General features: G+C 41.3%; 1 protein-coding gene across 2 annotated transcripts in view; it reads left to right on the top strand.

Annotated features, from left to right (window-relative positions):
- The first annotated feature begins 6,030 nt into the window (after positions 1 to 6,030).
- RAD21 (RAD21 cohesin complex component) overlaps positions 6,031 to 17,375 on the top strand; it is a 32,637-nt gene continuing 21,292 nt past the window's right edge. Inside the window, exons 1-2 of one of the 2 annotated variants that reach the window (XM_010588466.2) lie at positions 6,031 to 6,216; positions 15,613 to 15,787. In XM_010588466.2, the coding sequence (XP_010586768.1) occupies positions 15,644 to 15,787 (144 nt within the window). In that variant the 5' untranslated portion in view covers positions 6,031 to 6,216; positions 15,613 to 15,643. Of the gene's footprint in view, positions 6,217 to 6,459; positions 6,619 to 15,612; positions 15,788 to 17,375 lie in introns of those variants that run through there. The other variant, XM_003408446.4, reaches the window with a different exon arrangement.

Below are 17,375 nucleotides of genomic sequence, written 5' to 3'. Positions count from 1 at the left end.
AAAACTTTAAAGAGGCTATTCATTCTTAGTGAGCTGAAATAGACTGGTATTGGCCATTTCAAATAGGACAATCATAGGGTTTTTTTTACTATGCCAGGAAAGACAACTTGAAGAGGAATGGCATTGCATTCTTCGTCAAAAAGAGCATTTCAAGATCTGTCCTGAAGTACTCATATGCCTACAAGGAAGACCAGTTAATGCGATTATTATTCAAATTTATGCACCAACCACTAAGGTCAAAGACGAAGAAATTGACAATTTTTATCAGCTTCTGCAGTCTGAAATTGATGGAACATGCAATCTAGATGCATTGATAATTACTGTTGATTGGAAAGCAAAAAGTTGGAAACAAAGGATTGGTAGTTGGAAAATATGGCCTTGGTGATAGAAACAATGCTAAAGATCGCATGATAAAATTTTTTAAGATTGGCAACCTCTTCATTTCGAGTACCTTTTTTTGCCAACATAAACGGTGACTATACACATGGACTTCACCAGATAGAATACAACTAGTTCTCTAAACTTGGTACTTTCAATTCCTTTGAACAACGAATATGTTCTGTTCCAGCTTGGAGTCCCATCCTATCAACATACCCATTCATCTCCTTGTACTAAATAAAATGTTAAGATAAATTTTCTTGTTGCAGAAGTTAGCTGTAGTATAAAGCAAATACCACTTAAAATCAGAAGCTGTGTGTGGATTTGAGTCTTTGCTTTGCCACTCAACTGCAGCTGCACCTTGGGAAACCATCTCAGTTTGCCCTGTGATAGCATGGTAACAGTTTTTTTGCTATCCAGAAATACAGATTTGGTGAATATGCACTTGCCAATTTTTAGTAATTGTGATTTTATTTCACCAAAAACCATGGCTGGAGAGATTTAAATTACAGATTTACTCTTCCTTCAGTTGAAAATGGTCTGCTTCGGCTTTCTGACTAGTTAGTCGATGACAAGTATGATTTGGGACAATCATCAACGGGGAAACTAGCTGTGTTCTTTTTAGCTCATACTATTTTATGATGATACGCACATACAAAACTTTTTTTGTGAAAAAAATGTTAAAGAAATCGATGACCAGCACATGGCAGCAAAGTTCTTTAAGATTTGCACACAATTTTGTAGACTCATTTCTCTGAACTGCTAAGCTTTTTAAAACAGGATTCTCTGTAACATAGGAAAAAATTATAAGTAGGAGAAGTTAGACTAGGAGAAGAATAAGGCAAGCAGATAGAGTTTCAGGAATATTTATTTCAATATTAGAAATTCATGGGGTTGTCATGAGTAGGAATGAAATTGTCTGCAATGGGTTTGGCTTTTTTTAATGTGGTAGGTGTCAAATAAGTTGCATCAGAATAAAAAAAAAATTAAGTGAAGAAAAATCAAAGTATAAAATATCTGTTGTACACTGTTTCTGAAGTTGATCAAAGAAAAATTCAGAAAGAATTAATTGTTGCTGTTGTCAGTGCTGTCTAGTCGCTTCCAACTCATAGTGAACAGAACCAAATGCTGCCCGGCCCTGTGCGACCCTCAAAACCATTGCTATGTCTGAGCGCATTGTTGCAGCCACTGAATCGGCCATCTTCTCGAGGGTCTTCCTCTTTTACACTGACCTTCTGCTTCACCAAGCATGATGTCTTTCTCCAGGGACTGATCCCTCCTGATAATATGTCCAAAGTACATAAGATACATAAGATACGAAGTACATAAGATAAAGTCTCCATCCTCCCTTCTAAGAAGCATTCTGGCTGTACTTCTTCCAAGACAGATTTGTTCGTTCTTCTGGCAATTCATGGTATATTCAATATTCTTTGCTGACACCATAATTCAAAGGCATCAATTCTTCTTCAGTCTTCCTTATTCATTGTTCAGCTTCCACACGCATATGTTGCTGTAGTTGTTAGGTGTCGTCGAGCTGGTTCCAACTCATAACGACCCTATGTACTATAGAACGAAACACTGCCTGGTCCTGTGCCATGCTCACAATTGTTGCTATGCTTGAACCCATTGTTGCAGCCACTGTGCCTCTGGTTGAGGGTCTTCCTCTTTTTCACTGACCCTGTAGTATACCAAGCATGATGTCCTTCTCCAGGGACCAATCCCTCCTGACAACCTGTCCAGAGTACGTAAGACAGAGTCTCACCACACTTGCTTCCAAGGAGCGTTTTGGTTGTACTTCTTCCAAGACAGATTTGTTTGTTCTTTTGGCAGTTCATGATATACTCAATATTCTTGGCCAACCCCACAATTCAAAGGCGTCAATTCTTCAGTCTTCCTTATTCATTGTCTAGCTTTCACATGCATATGATGTGATTGAAAATACCATGGCTTGGCTCAAGTGCACCTTAATCTTCAAGGTGACGTCTTTGCTTTCAACACTTTAAAGATGTCTCTTGCAGCAGATTTGCCCAATGCAATGCGTCTTTTGATTTCTTGACTGCTGCCTGGTGGCGTAGGGGTTAAGTGCTATGGCTGCTAACCAAGAGGTCAGCAGTTCAAATCTGCCAGGGGCTCCTTGGAAACTCTATGGGGGCAGTTCTGCTCTGTCCTATAGGGTTGCTATAAGTCGGAATCGACTTGACGGCAGCGGGTTTGGTTTGGTTTTTTTGGCTTCCATGAGTGTTGATTGTGGATCCAAGTAAAATGAAATCCTTGACAAATTCAATCTTTTCTCTGTTTATCACAATGTTGTTTATTGGTCCAGTTGTGAGGATTTTTGTTTTCTTTATGTTGAGGTGTAATCCATACTGAAGGCTGTGGACTTTGATCTTTAACTGTAGGTGCTTCATGTCCTCTTCACTTTCAGCAAGCAAGGTTGTGTCATCTGCATAACACAGGTTGCTAATGAGTCTTCCTCCAATCCTGATGCCCCGTTCTTCTTCACATAGTTCAGCTTTTCGGATTATTTGCTCAGCATACAGATTGAATAGGTATGGTGAAAGAATACAACCCCGATGTACACCTTTCCTGACTTTAAACCACGCAGTATCCCCTTGTTCTGTTCGAACGACTGCCTCTTGAGCTATGTACAGGTTCCTCATGAGCACAATTAAGTGTTCTGGAATTCCCATTCTTTGCAACATTATCCATAATATTGGCATTCCACACAGTCGAATGCCTTTGCATAGTCAATAAAACATAGGTAAACGTCTTTCTGGTATTCTCTGCTTTCAGCCAGGATCCATCTGACATTAGCAATGATATCCCTTGTTCCATGTCCTCTTCTGAATCTGGCTTGAATTTCTGGCAGTTCCTGTCAATGTACTGGTGCAACCATTTTTGAATGATCTTCAGCAAAATTTTACTCACATACGATATTGGTAGATAATTTCTACATCCTGTTGGCTCATCTGTCTTTGGAATGGCCACAAATATGGATCTCTTCCAGTTGGTTGGCCAGGTAGGTGTCTTCCAAATTTCTTGGCATGGATGAGTGAGAGCTTCCAGCGTTGCATCCATTTGTTGAAACATCTCAATTAGTAGTTCATCAATTCCTGGAGCCTCGTTTTTCACCAATGTCTTCAGTGCAGCTTAGACTTGAGTTGTATGTAAAGAAACTGAGGAAATCCACGAATGGGAAGATGGGCTCAGAGTAGAGAGCTATTGGGTTGGAACAAATGGCTAAGGAGGAAAGAAGTGATAGTTCTATGGGAGTTCTCTACTGATTATTGATGAGAGACAGAGAGAGAATAATTGTTTCTAATAAGGATTAGAACAGAATATGCATAGAGCAAGGTATGTCAGGATGGGGCATTGAAAGTATTCCAGATATTTCCTGATGTTCTTAAAAGTTGAATATTTGATAAATATTTTCCATACCTTGCTAGCTATTTCATTACTCAGAAGATAGAAGGAGCTAGAGTAATATCTATCATTTATTGAGTGGATAAATTCTCAGTTCCAAGCATTATGCTACGCACTTTGTATACATGAACTCATTTAATTTTTACAAAAATCTTGAAAAGCAGGTGTTATCCCATTTGTATAGATAACGAAATTGAAGCCCAGAGAAGTTAAGTAAATTGCACGTGGTAGGACAGCTGAAGTAGAAAACTAGAATTTGAATCCAAAGCTCATGTTCATAACCATCCTCCAAGTGCAGAGAAATAAAAGTCTTAGAGAAAAAGTAAACCGGTTGATCTAAGTGTTAGAATCAGACTTGTCACTAGAAATTAGGAGAACAGTATTGCTTTTCTTCAAATTCAGAGGAAATATATATGATCTCACAGACAAAAAACTCTAAATGCTAATTTAATGTAGGAGAGACAGGAAGTGGCAATGCATATCCATCCCACCACAGTTTTAACCTGAGAGAGATTTAAACTGAAATTTTAAATTAACAAAGAAGGATTCACCATGCAGTGTACCCTTAACCTGACAGGAGACTTTTTTCAAGTGATTACTTTTAGGAGATCATTTAGCAGTTGAACAACACTTAAACAGATTATTTTAAAGTGGCAGACATTGAATTTCCTGTTGTAAGGAGTTTTATTGTTAATGAGAGAGTGCAGGTGGGAGGCCAGTAAGGAGGCCAATGAGCGAGCAAATAGAAGTTTGACATTGAGATGGGTGACAAAAACAGCAAAACAAAACCAAACATAAAACTTTACATGACCTCATCCATATGCCTTATCTCCATGGATGGCGCTACAGTCCAGTTCATCCAATTTTGCAAGCCCTACACCCAGGAATCATCCATACAACTCCCTCTCCCACACCTCCATAACGAACCGGTCACCAGTTCCTATTGATTTTATTTCCCAATTATATATAATATACATAAAAAAGAACAAACCTGCTGCCAGAGTCAATTCCAACTCATAGTGACCCTACAGGACAGAGTAGAACTGCCCCATAGTTTCCAAGAAGTGCCTGGTGGATTCGAACTGCTGACCTTTTGTTTAACAGACATAGCTCTTAACCACCACGCCGTCAGGGTTTCCATATTATATATATATATATGTATGCTTCAACTGAACAAGTGCATCTGCACATCCACTGTACCCCTGCCAATATGGTAGGGTGATCTTTCTAAAATACGGAAGCTTCCCTTTGTGCCCAACCACCCAGGCTTTCTTTCCTTTCCTCTATCCCCATCTTAGGAGTCTCCGGGTGGTGCCTTGGAAGAAAGGACTTTGCTTCTGAAAGGGGACAGCCTTGAAAACCCTATGGAGTGCAGTCCTACTTTGCACACATGCGGTCGCCATGAGTTGGAGACGAGTAGACAGACACTGACAACAACATCCCCATCTTGCTCTCTACGACAGGACTTTCGCACATGCTGTTCCTTTTCCCTTTTCAACACTGATCCAGCTCTCTTGTCATTACAACATGTCAACTTTTACATTCCTGCTTCACCATCAGTTCCTGAGAGAAGACTTCCTCCAATTTCTTCTTCCGCTCCCCCTCCTTCTCCACTATCAGGTCTCCCTCTACATCTGGCACAAGCAAGTACTTGTGAAAATGTTACAATGCTTCCCTGTCATCTGCAAGCTTCATGAGGGAAGATACTATTTCTACTGTATTCATCATTGTATCCTAGAGCCTAGCGAGCACATTGTGTTGCACACAGAAGACCTTCTATAGATACAGGTTGACTGAATGAATGAACTCCTGCGTATACGAAGTTTGTTTAACGTTTTTATGTTAGCCTCGTCGTCACAAAGCCGTAAAAATGAATTTTTGTCTCAGGTGCACACAAAACTGCACAACCGAAGTTCTCTCCCTTAAAAGAAACAAGAATAAAACGAAACGCAGCTATTCACTTCCTGGCAAGCACTGCGCGTGCGCCATTTGGCCCCTCTGCAACACAAGAAGACCCTCTGGCAAGAGTCACCTTTGTGCTTGCTCGGTTCCGGGCCCCACAGGCAGAGGGCGGCGGGGGTGGGGGGGGGTGTGTCCAAAGAAAAGGAAGTCGTCACTGCGCCTGCGCCGCGCCTTCTAGGGCTTAGACTGGCTGCGCAGGCGCACAGGTACCATTTTGACCGTAAACATCCTGCCGATTTGAACCGAGGTTTTGGGCGGCAGGAAGAGCCGCGGCGTAACGGCAGCCATCTTGTTTGTTTGAGTGAATCGGAAAGGAGGAGGTGGCTGTGGCGGCGGCGGGAGCTGCTCCGAAGCTACACCGCACAAGGGCTCCCCCCTTTCCCCGCCCCCTCCCCCAACCCTTTTCCCCTCCCCGGGCCACCCAGCCCGGCCCTACTCCCGGTGGAGAGCAAGGTAAGAAACTCAGCCGAGCCCTTCTTTCCCTCTGGCTCCCTCCCCCCACCACTTCCCCGCCGTCTTGCCGTCGGGGAGCTGGACTTGGGGGGCGGGAGGGCGAGGGAGAAGGCGGCACCCGCCGTGTCCCCGGGGCGGGGGCGGTAGCGGTGGCGCCGCCCGCCCAGGCCCCTTTTCCCGAGCCCGCCCGCGGCTGAGACCCGCGCAGGCCGGGCACGCATCATCGCTTGTTCGGGAACAAATGATTCTGGTCCTTTCCACAACCGACAAAAGCCGTCACTCTGGGGGTTTTTCGGGCAGCCGGCCCCCGATCTCTCCGAGGAGGCGGAGGAGACGCGGGCCGGGCAGGAGGAGAGGAGGTTTGAACGAGCCCGCTCTGGCGACCGGGCCGCCTACTCCTCGGTAAAAATGGCTGTCTGGGAAGACGCGGGATTCCGGGCGGGAGAGGCGGCGGTGTGCCCCGCGCCCGCGGTGCCCGCTCGGAAGGCATGACCCGTCCGCCCAGCTTGCTGCGGGGTCTCGAAATGCGGGCCCTGCCGTGGCGGGCGCGGCGGGCCCCTGGCCAGGGACTGCTGACGCCCCCCACCCCCGCCTTTTTTTGATTTTTTAGAGGAAATTTTTACGTTGGAAACATTAAATATTGAACAGAGCACTAGAGTGCGCGTTTAAGGGAACTTCTGGTTCTTAGGAAGTTAGCGTAATTGGTTTTCCCCTTAACTTTTCTAATTTTTTTTTCTTTTTAACGGTTAAGGGTATTGGGTGTTCAAGAGAACGCTTTGGGGAGGTGTGTGTTTGTGACAAATACTTGGTGTTCTTTTCCTGCGAATGATCTACTGTGATAGTGTGGGGTGACATTGTCGGGTTGTGCTGCCAGACTTAGCGGCTTTTAAGTTTGAAAGAAGGAAAAGCTGGAGGGTTTGTTTGATCACCTTGTGATTTTTTAGACTGCAGCGTTCAGAAACAGGGGCTTGCGTTTTTAAGGCTTTTTGGTTAAGGCTTGTGTGTATTATCGGCTTCTCTTTGCAAGCGAAAGTTAATACTTGCTTTCATTATACTGTTTAGAATAACTGGTTTTCGGGGGAAAAAAATCCTGTTTTCCTAAAATGAGTGCAAATGCCAGTGCGCTGAGCAAGTCTGCAGAATTTTGGAGACAGGCTGGAGAAGCTTTCCATTAAGTTGTAGAGTCATTAAATGTTTTTGTTAAATGCGGGGGTAACTGGTAACTTTTAAAAAGGACGGTGATGAGGGCATGTGCTATACCCAATGGCTGAATCCCTTAACAGTTCGTAGATTGGTGACGTCACTGACAGCAGTTCTAATGGTCATAGTGTTTCAATGGTAGAACCACCTTTACTGTCTTTTTTGTGTTTGTAAAAATTACACATTAGTATAGATAGCTTTCCACTTAGAGCAGCTTACGCCTATTCTTAAAGTTGAGATTTTTTTTTTTCCTGCTGAATTCCTGTTTAACAGAACATACAACCTCTGAGAAGTTTCATCTTTTATAGTTTGATACAGAAGGGAAATTTTCTGATTCGGTAAAAATAAAATTGTTTTCCTCTTAAATGTTGCCATGTCAGAATTGTTAGGCATGCTCATGCTGACTGGTATATGTGCTGCTGTGAGACTTTCTTCAAGTTACTCTTTTCATCTGCACTGTGCCAGGCGCTGTTCGGCATACTGTTCTTTTTTAAGTCTCATAACCTTGTTTCGTGAGTGTCATCCTCATTTTATAGATGAAAAAGCTAACTGTGATGTTAAATAGCTTATTCACCATTATAAAACGAATAAGGAGATAGCTGAACATGGGACTGGCTGACTGTAAAACCCTTGGTCAAAGAATGTTAGAACCAAAAGGGAGGGGAGCTCTAGCGTGTTGGAAGTACCCCCTTAACACAGCGCCCCCCCCTCACCTCTCAAAGAGATAGCTCCAGTCTTTTCTGAGTTAAGTGTTGCTTCCCAAAGTTAGTAAATCACCAGATTTCAACCTTCCAGGTTTTTATAGTTAGGGAAACTGAACTACATAGGTTAAATAGCTTAACTTCCTGGTTAACGGGAAACAGAATTGTATCTTGACTTCCAGTGTAGTAGATTTTATTTTGAATATAAAATGTATACCCCAAATTAAAAAAAAATCAGTCAAAAGAGTAGGCCTCCCTTTCCCTGCAGACCCATTTTTAGAGGTAGCAAATGTCACCTGTTTCATTTGTACTTCACAGATATTTTATGTGATGCAAGTGGTTGTAAACATATATGTATATAGAGAGCCCCCCCCCCTTTTTTTAAGTAACACCAGTTCTGCACTTTATCTTGGAGAGTTTCCATTATTAGTACAAGTTTTATGTACTGTTGAGAGGCTGCATTGCATTTTGTTGTGTGGATGTAACAATTACTAGAAAGTCACTTATTTATGGTCGGTTAGGTTATTTCTGATCTTTTACTGCTAAAAGCCATGCTGGAAAGGCAACATGGTGCTGTAGTTAGAATTGCGGTCTCTGAAGTTTAAGTGCCACTTCTGTTAAATACTAGTAACGTTTGGGAAGTTACTTATCCACTCCTGTTCCCTTATTTGTAAAATGGGACAGTATTTAGCTTATACGACAGAGGAGGATTAACTCAGTGCCCAGTGCTTGCTTCTTTGTTGTTAATATTATACATTTTCCAGGATATTTTTGGCATTGACCACTGGAAGTATATTTGTAATTTTCATAAGATGTTGCTAAATTGCTCTTCAAAAAGGTCATACCAGTTTCTACAGTCACTACCCTGCCATGCTTTCTGTTATGGATTCAGGATTCAGTTGTGTCCCTCCAGAATAATGCGTTGGAATCCTAACCCCCGTACCTGTAGATGTAATCCCATTTGGAAATAGGGTTTTCTTTGTTAATGTTAATGCAACAGTATCAGTGTAGGGTATGTTTTAAACCTTTTGAAATATAAAAAAGAACAGATTAGGCATGGAGATAAACAAGTGCAGATTGGGGAAAGAAAGATGCTACATGGAGATCACCAAGGACAGAGGAGTGGAAGCTGAGAAGACAGATTGTCCCACAGAGCGGACAGAGAGATCCTTCACCTGGAGCCAGTGCCCTGAATCTGGACTTACAGCTTCTTAAACTATGAGATGTTACCTTGAGGACTAAGATGCACCTGACCCAAGCCATGGTATTTTCAGTTGCCTCATACGCAACGGGAGAGCTGGGCAATTGATGAAGAAGACTAAAGAAGAATTGATGCGTTTGAATTATAGTGTTGGCAAAGAATATTGAACTTACTGCCAGAAGAACGAAGAAATCTGTCTTGAAAGAAGTACAGCCAGAATGCTTCTTAAAGCAAGGATGGTGAGACTTGTCTCACATACTTTGGACATGTTATCAGGAGGGACCAGTCCCTGGAGAAGTACATCATGCTAGGTTAAAGTAGAGGGTCAGTGAAAAAGAGGAAAACCCTCAAGGAGATATGTTGACACGGTGACAACAACAATGAGATCAAACATAGCAACGATTGTTAAGGATGGTGCGGGACTGGGCAGTGTTTCTTTCTGTTGTACATGGGGTCTCTGTGAGTTGGAACTGACTCAGCAGCACTACCAACAGCAAGAAACTTGAGAAAATAAATTTGTTAAACCTCCCACTTGTGGTATTTCTGTTATAGCAGTACTGAGAAGTTAAGACACCTTGCTAACCAAAAAACAAAACCCGTTGCTGTGGAGCCTATTCCAACTCGTAGCAACCCTACAGGACAGGACAGAAGTGCCCCAAAGGGTTTCCAAGGAGCGGCTGGAGGATTGAGTGAAATACTAGTAATGAATGACTTCATTGTAGAACCATGAGCTTTAATTTGACTTTGGTACGTTGGAATGATATTAAAGAAATTGTATATTTTTTGCATTCCTGGGTATGTTCTAAATTACCAGCTTTTCTGCCATTTCACATCAGACTTAATTTATCTTCTTAGGCTCAATTGGAAGAAAAGTTGCCTGCTGCTTTAGAAAAATTGATTCTGAAATCAGGAAATTGCTAAACTAATGCTTTGGTCCAAATGCACAGTTTTTGCTAAGATCTTTTGTGAGGACGAGCAGAATTTGGGGTCTCCAGAACCTCCAGATATTAATCATTCTTTTCTTAAGATTGAATAAAATTTGGTATTACTAAGGAAAATTTGGTTTAAAAGGTAGCAGTGATTGTACTTCTTGCTTTTAAATATAAGCACTGGTTGATCCTCCACTGTTCCTTGGCCTTCCTCTAGTTCTTACAGTCATTTCCTCTTGCTAATTGTTTCCCAGATGAATTTTAGTACGACTCTGCTTTAATTATCCCTCACCCCCTTGCCAAGAAGGCATCTATTTAGGAATCTTTTGCCTCTACATAGCTGGGATATTTTAGTCATGGTGCTTTGACCAGCAGCTGAAGTGTTGACCTTGAACTGCTGACACCTGTTGAGAAGCACCAGTAGTTTTAATTTCTAAAATCTCCAGAATTTTTTACATATGTCAATTATGAGATCACTTGGCGTATCACATTTGCTTAACTCATTAAGCACATATTTAATAATTGTCCTGTGACTGGCATTTTTCTGGGACCTAGATATTAAGGAATTTTTTCGTATATTTATTTGGAGCACAACTGTCTGCTTTCATACAGGAAGCTTGGAGCTTTTCATGTATGATATTGCAGCTAGAGTTCTACGAACACACTGCCATATTGGATGTCTATAAAATCCTGTAGGATTTATTCATAGTATTAAGCGCTTGACTACTAGCTGAAGGATTGGCGATTCAAACCCACCTAGTGTAGTGATGCCTTGGAAAACTGGCCTGGAGATATGCTTTTGATCCCAGCTTTGAAGACCCTATGGAACAGTTCTACACTGAAACACATGGTGTTGCCATGTGTCAGAATCGACTGAGGACAACTAACAACTACAGGGGTAGCCTAAGTTTTGTGCTAACAATTTTTTTAAGGCTTGAAATAAAACACTGGTTTGCAGCACAGGAGGTTCACTTTTGATAATGGAAGGCATATTTTGATGTAAAGCACTGCAAAGTGGCCTATAGGGGACTTTTTGGAGCCCTGCTGGTATAGTGGTTAAGCGTTTGGCTGCTAAACAAAAGGTCTGCAGTTCAAATCCACCAGCCATTCCTTGGAAACCCTATGGGGCAGTTCTGCTCTGTCCTGTAGGATGGCTATGAGTCGGAATTGACTCAACAGCAGTGGGTTTTTTGGTTTTAAGATATTACTTAATACTTCTACCCTAGAGTGAATTCTTATGCTAGTACAGTATTGCTTAGTTTTTCTCTTAACTCCAGATTTGAGGAAGAGAATTCACATTAGGCAATTGGTGAATCCTTGTTTTGTTTTTTCTTCTGAGAAAATGGTCTTAGTGTGAATTAATGATCTCCTGGGAGTGAGGATTCCCTGGGTGGCCCAAACGGTTAAGCTCGGGTACTGACCAAAAGGTTGGTGGTTCAGATCCACCCAGAGGCTTCTCCGAAGACAGGTGTGGTGTTCTACTTCCAAAAGATCACAGCCATTGAAAATGCTATGGAGTGCAGTTCTGTGAGTCAGAGTTGACTCGACAGCACCTGGTGTTTTGTTTTGCTTTGTTTGAGAGCACTTATTCAGAAAATGAGAGTTTAGAACTCTGCCATTAAGTGATGGAAAATGGAGATGAGACAACTTGATTGCATTACGCTTGAAACACTGCCTCTCAGTCTCCCAAACGCTTTTGACACACATGAAATTTCTTGCCTGTGATATGTTTAACTGATACATTTTTTTCTGTACACCATTGGAAAGAATGGGCACAATTTGTAATTGAAAGTACAATAAACAATGTTCTCATTTTAGGAAAATTTACATTCTCTATGAAAACATGAAAGTTAATGTTAACTTATTTCCCCTGAATCTTCAAAATTAAAGCTTGCAAAAGAAAGTTTGCATTCCGTCCAGCAGTATATGAGAGATCCAGCTTTTCTCTGTCCTCACCAGCATTTGGTAATGAATGCTACTATTAGTAGATAGGAGTCGGAATTGACGGCAATGTTTGGTTTTTGGGTTGGGGAGCCCTGGTGGCACAGTAGTTAAGCTGTGACTGCTAACCCAGAGGTTGGCAATTCGAACCCACCAGCCTCTCCATGGGAGAAAGATGTGGCAGTCTGCTTCCATAAAGGTTACAGCCTTGAAAACCCTAAAAGGCAGTGCTGCTTTGTCCTGTAGCGTCACTATGAGTTGGAATCAACTCTGGTGGCAACAGGTTAGGTTTTTTGTCTTAACAGGTATGTGGTGATACCTCATTCTGGTCTTAATTTGCATATCCCTAATGGCTGGTGATGTTGAGTGTCTTTTCATGTTCTTATTGGCCTTTAGTAACTCTTGTGATGTGTTTTTAAAATATTTTTCGTCCATTTTCTAACTGGATTTCTTTTTTTTTTTTTTTTTAACTCTTGAGTTTTGAGGGCTTTATGTATTTTAAATCAAGTGCTTGTCAGATAAGTGATCTCATATATTCCCAGTCTGTAGCTTGTCATTTCATTTTCTCAACAGGATCCTTAGAGCAAAAGTTTTTAGTTTGATGAAGGCTAGTTCATTTGGTTTTTTCTTTTATGGATCCTGATTTTGGTGTGTTGTGTCTAAGAGTTCTTCGGTGAGCTTTAGGTCTTAAAGATTTTCTCCAGTTTTTTTCCCCCTAGAAGTTTTATAGTTTTACATTACATACTTAAGTGCATAGTCTGTTTTGAGTTAATTATGGTATAAGGTACGAGGTTTAGGCTGAGGTTCTTTTTTGGTTTGTGGATAACTGCTCCAGCACCACTTGTTGAAAAGATGACCCTTGCTCCTTTGAATTGCTTTTGTATCTTTGTCAAAAATCATTTGCACATATGGGTAGACTAAATTCTCTCACATTATTCTTCTTTTTCAAAATAAGTTTTATCCATTCTAGTTCTTTTGCCTTTCCATAAAAGTTTTGGGATAATTTTGCCCATGTCTGTTTAAAAAATTCACTGGGATTTTGATAGAGCTTACGTTAAAGTTTCTATAAAAACTAAATATAAACTTACTATACTACCTAGCAGTCACACATCCAAGCATTTATCCCAGAGAAATGAAAATATATATTCACCAGAAGTCTGTAGATGATATTCATAGTAGCTTTATTTAAATGGAAACCCTGGTGGCATAATGGTTAAGTGCTATGGCTGCTAACCAAGAGGTCAGCAGTTCGAGTCCGCCAGGTGCTCCTTGGAAACTCTATGGGACAGTTCTACTCTGTCCTATAGGGTCCCTGTGAGACAGAATCGACTCGACGGTAGTGGGTTTTTAGGTTTGGTTTTATTTGGAATAACCCAAAATGAAACAACTAAATATCCTTCAGTGGGTGAATGACTAAACATGATGGTATATCCATACCATGGAATACTGTTCAACAATAAAAAGGAACAAACTACAGGCAGTCTCCAGGTTACAAATGTCCCGCATACATACAACCCGCATTTACAAAGCAGCCCACGTAAAGCCTATTATATTAAAAATCGGAGGTACATACAGTGTTCGTACTAATGGACGGGTGCTAATTCGCAACGCACATCAAACCGTTATTACTGTATTATCGTGTTAAAGATGTTTGAGTGTATCTGGAAGTGTTTATGTTTTTACGCATGGAAAGGTACACTGCATACTGAGACAAACATTTGACTGACATTAGATAGAAACCATACCTAACTGTTCCTTCCGGACTTACGAACAAATTTGACTTAAAGACAGATCTAGGAATGGAGCGCGTTCGTCATCTAGGGACTGCCTGTGTTGATACACAGATCAATTTGGGTGAATCTCAGGAGCATTATGCTGAGTGCAAAGAGCCATTTCAAATGTCACATATTGTATAATTCCATTTACATAACGTTCTTGAAGTGACAAAGGTAAATAAAAAGAACAGAGTGATGGTTGCCTGGGCTTATAGGTGGTAAGGAGTGAAGGGTGGGTGTGAGTGTAAAGGGGTAGGGAGAGAGCAAGCCTTGTGGTGATGGAGAATAGTTCTGTACTTTGGCTACAGTGGTGGTTATACACATCTACACGTAATAAACTAGCCGAGAACTGCATACATACGTTGGACCAATGTCAGTCCTCTGGTTTGATGTTGTACTGTAAGATGTCACCTTTAGGGGAAACTGGATGAAGGGTAAATGAGATCGCTAGTATTTTTGCAGTTTCCTCTGACTCTATTTCAAAATGAAAAGGTCTTTTAAAAATTAAGTTCTTTTTACATGTAAGGTGTAAGTATGCCTCGTATGCCTTACTCTAATATGAAAATTTTAGGAAAAGATAGTTGGTAAAATATATTTGTTCTAATATATGAAAGAGGAAAATTAATACTAAGAGAGACACCAGTTTCAACAGTTAATGTACTTTATCCAAACTGGACTTTTCAAGCTGCCTTTTTTTCTTATGTATTAATACATTGACTTGCTGAAAGAAAAATAAAATGTAAATAACATGCGTATATTTCTGCTAAGACTTTTTAGTCATAAGTTAAATTTTATAACGTATCATTGTCATACAGGAACCCTGGTGGCACAGTCATAAAGCACTTGGCTGCTAACCTAAAGGTCAGTGGTTTGAACCCACCAGCCGCTTGACAGGATAAAGATGTGGCAGTCTGCATGCATAAACATTACAGCCCTGGGAACCCTATGGGGCAGTTCTACCCTTTCCTATAGTGTTGCTATGAGTTGGAATTGACGGCAGGCAGCAGGTTTTTATCATTGTCGTGGGTTTAGTATGTAAATTGTAAGTAGACGAGTACATATAATACTCTACCTTTTTAAGCCTCAATATATCTAAGTTACCTATAAAATGGATCTAACCCATATACTTACCTTTGCTTGGCTAGGAAATGCTTAGCACAGTGCTTGAACATAGTAGCAATTATCATACAAAACTTTTAACTAAGAATCTCGATTTTAAAAGGAGTTCTAAAATGGAAATTTCCAAATTAGTTAATATCTGTGCCGGAATAGTTTTTCCTCTTAGGCATTTTTTTCTTCAAGTGGAGGATATCCAGTAAGGAGACTATTTCTATAGTCAGTAATTAGGATAGGAATGGAACTAAATGCTTGATAGGACCTCAGGAAGAACAGTTTTTTGATGACAATTTTTATTTAAAAAAAAAAAAATGGGGCTTTTATCATGAGTAAGATGACAACAGGGCATGCGTGTGCTTTGACAATTATTGTTCCTTTTCTCTTCAGCTCTTAATACTCTGGAGTTATTGTTCTCAAAGTTAAACCCATAGATTGTTTTTTAAAATGCATATTATACTTTTATGGTTTTCTTACATGTCTCAGTAAATATTTTGATTCTCATATGGTTCTTAAATCAACTCTTCCTCCCTCAGGTTTCCTCCTGTCTTATAGTCAACCAGAACGATGTTCTACGCACATTTTGTCCTCAGTAAAAGAGGGCCTCTGGCCAAAATTTGGCTGGCGGCCCATTGGGATAAGAAGCTAACCAAAGCCCATGTGTTCGAGTGTAATTTAGAGAGCAGTGTGGAGAGTATCATCTCACCCAAGGTATGTTTGATGTTTGATGCTGATATGTTTATTCACTCTGCCAGTTGTTCACTGATGCGTGAAATAGAGCTCCGTAAAACGACCTCTTAGGTAGAAACCTGTGTTCATTGCTATTGTTATTTTAAGTCTTTATCACTCTAGATATGATTTGATATGATCACAGTTTGATACTTCTTTCCTCTAAAAATTCTGTGACTGCACAGATATTTTCGTGTACCTTTTTCAGTGGCAGATAAGTGTGACATGGGGCAGTACCCACATGTTTTTTATTTGCTCTCTGTAGGTGTTTCTATACTTACGTGTATGTGTTCTTGATTTACGAATTTACAAAATATTCAAAATAAGGCACTGTAAGTCAGTGTCAAACCAGTCCAGGGAGACTAAGATCGGCCACCTCTGATGCCAGATTGTGTGGTGGATAACAAGTCCCACTCCACATGTCAGCTGCGTCCTACGGAATCTCAGCCTCCTTCCCTGATCAGTCCAGACCCCGGTTGCTCTGCGGCCCCTCCTGTTTCTTAGGTCCAGTAATTCCTTGAAATGACGCATAGTGCAGGGAGCGGACTATCTTCAGGAGAAAAAAGGATACAGGCACACAGGGTGAGGTCTGGGAGGGGTCTGTGCAAAGAGCTTCCAGGCTCCAAGGGGATGTGCTTCAGAGCAGGTGTTAGCTCTTTCCACCCAGGAAGCTCCAGTGAGCCTTTTCTCTTCCAGGGCCTTTTATTGGCTTCACCACATAGCCATGATAAATATGTCATGCCTCCTGAGGCTTCATATTGGGCACCCAAGGTGATCTCTCTCGGCCTGGTCAGCCCTAACTTATTGGCATCAGGTAGTATGGTCACGCTTTCAGGAACCAGGTCCATAGGCCAAATTGTTTACTGCAATGGGGTTTCCACACCTTGCAGGACCCATTAATGAAAAAGCTGAGGAGCCGGATTAATTATGTTCCCTACCTGGCAAATACTATCTATACCACTCACTCCACTTCAGTTTCTCAGTCCTACTTGCTGTTCCTTGAAGATACCAAGCTTTTTCCCTATCAGAACTTTGCACTTGGCTGTGCCATTTATAGAGAGCTCTGGTGGCTGGTGGTTGGAGCGCTCGGCTGTGTACCAAAAGGTCAGCGGTTCAGACCCACCAGCCACTCCACAGGAGAAGGATGTGGCAGTCTGCTTCCCTAAGGATTGACAGCCTTGGAAACCCTGTGGGACAGTTCTACTCTGTCCTGTAGGGGTGCTGTGAGTCAGAATCAGCTCCACGGCAGTGGGGTTGGTGCTCTTTCTAAGAAACGCTTTTACCCTCGATGTTCGCTCCCTGACTTAATTACTGTCTCTCCCACTGGAATGGAAGCCCTGTGAATGTCCTCATGCCCTTTGTTTACTGCTCTGTTCCCAGAGGAGATTTTATTGACATCATCTGAAACTGTCCTGAAGCAGTGGTTTCCAGACTTGGGTTTCACAAACAGTATAATGTAAAGTGATACGAAGTTTTCGTTTTACCAAGAAAGAGCCTTTAAAACACACAGACATAATTACCATTTCATTGGAACAGACATTTTGACTTCAAAAAAGTATGAAGGACTAAT

The sequence above is a fragment of the Loxodonta africana genome, chromosome 14, assembly GCF_030014295.1.
Source record: "Loxodonta africana isolate mLoxAfr1 chromosome 14, mLoxAfr1.hap2, whole genome shotgun sequence".
NCBI lineage: Eukaryota > Metazoa > Chordata > Mammalia > Proboscidea > Elephantidae > Loxodonta > Loxodonta africana.
This window is presented reverse-complemented; position numbering and strand designations above follow the sequence as displayed.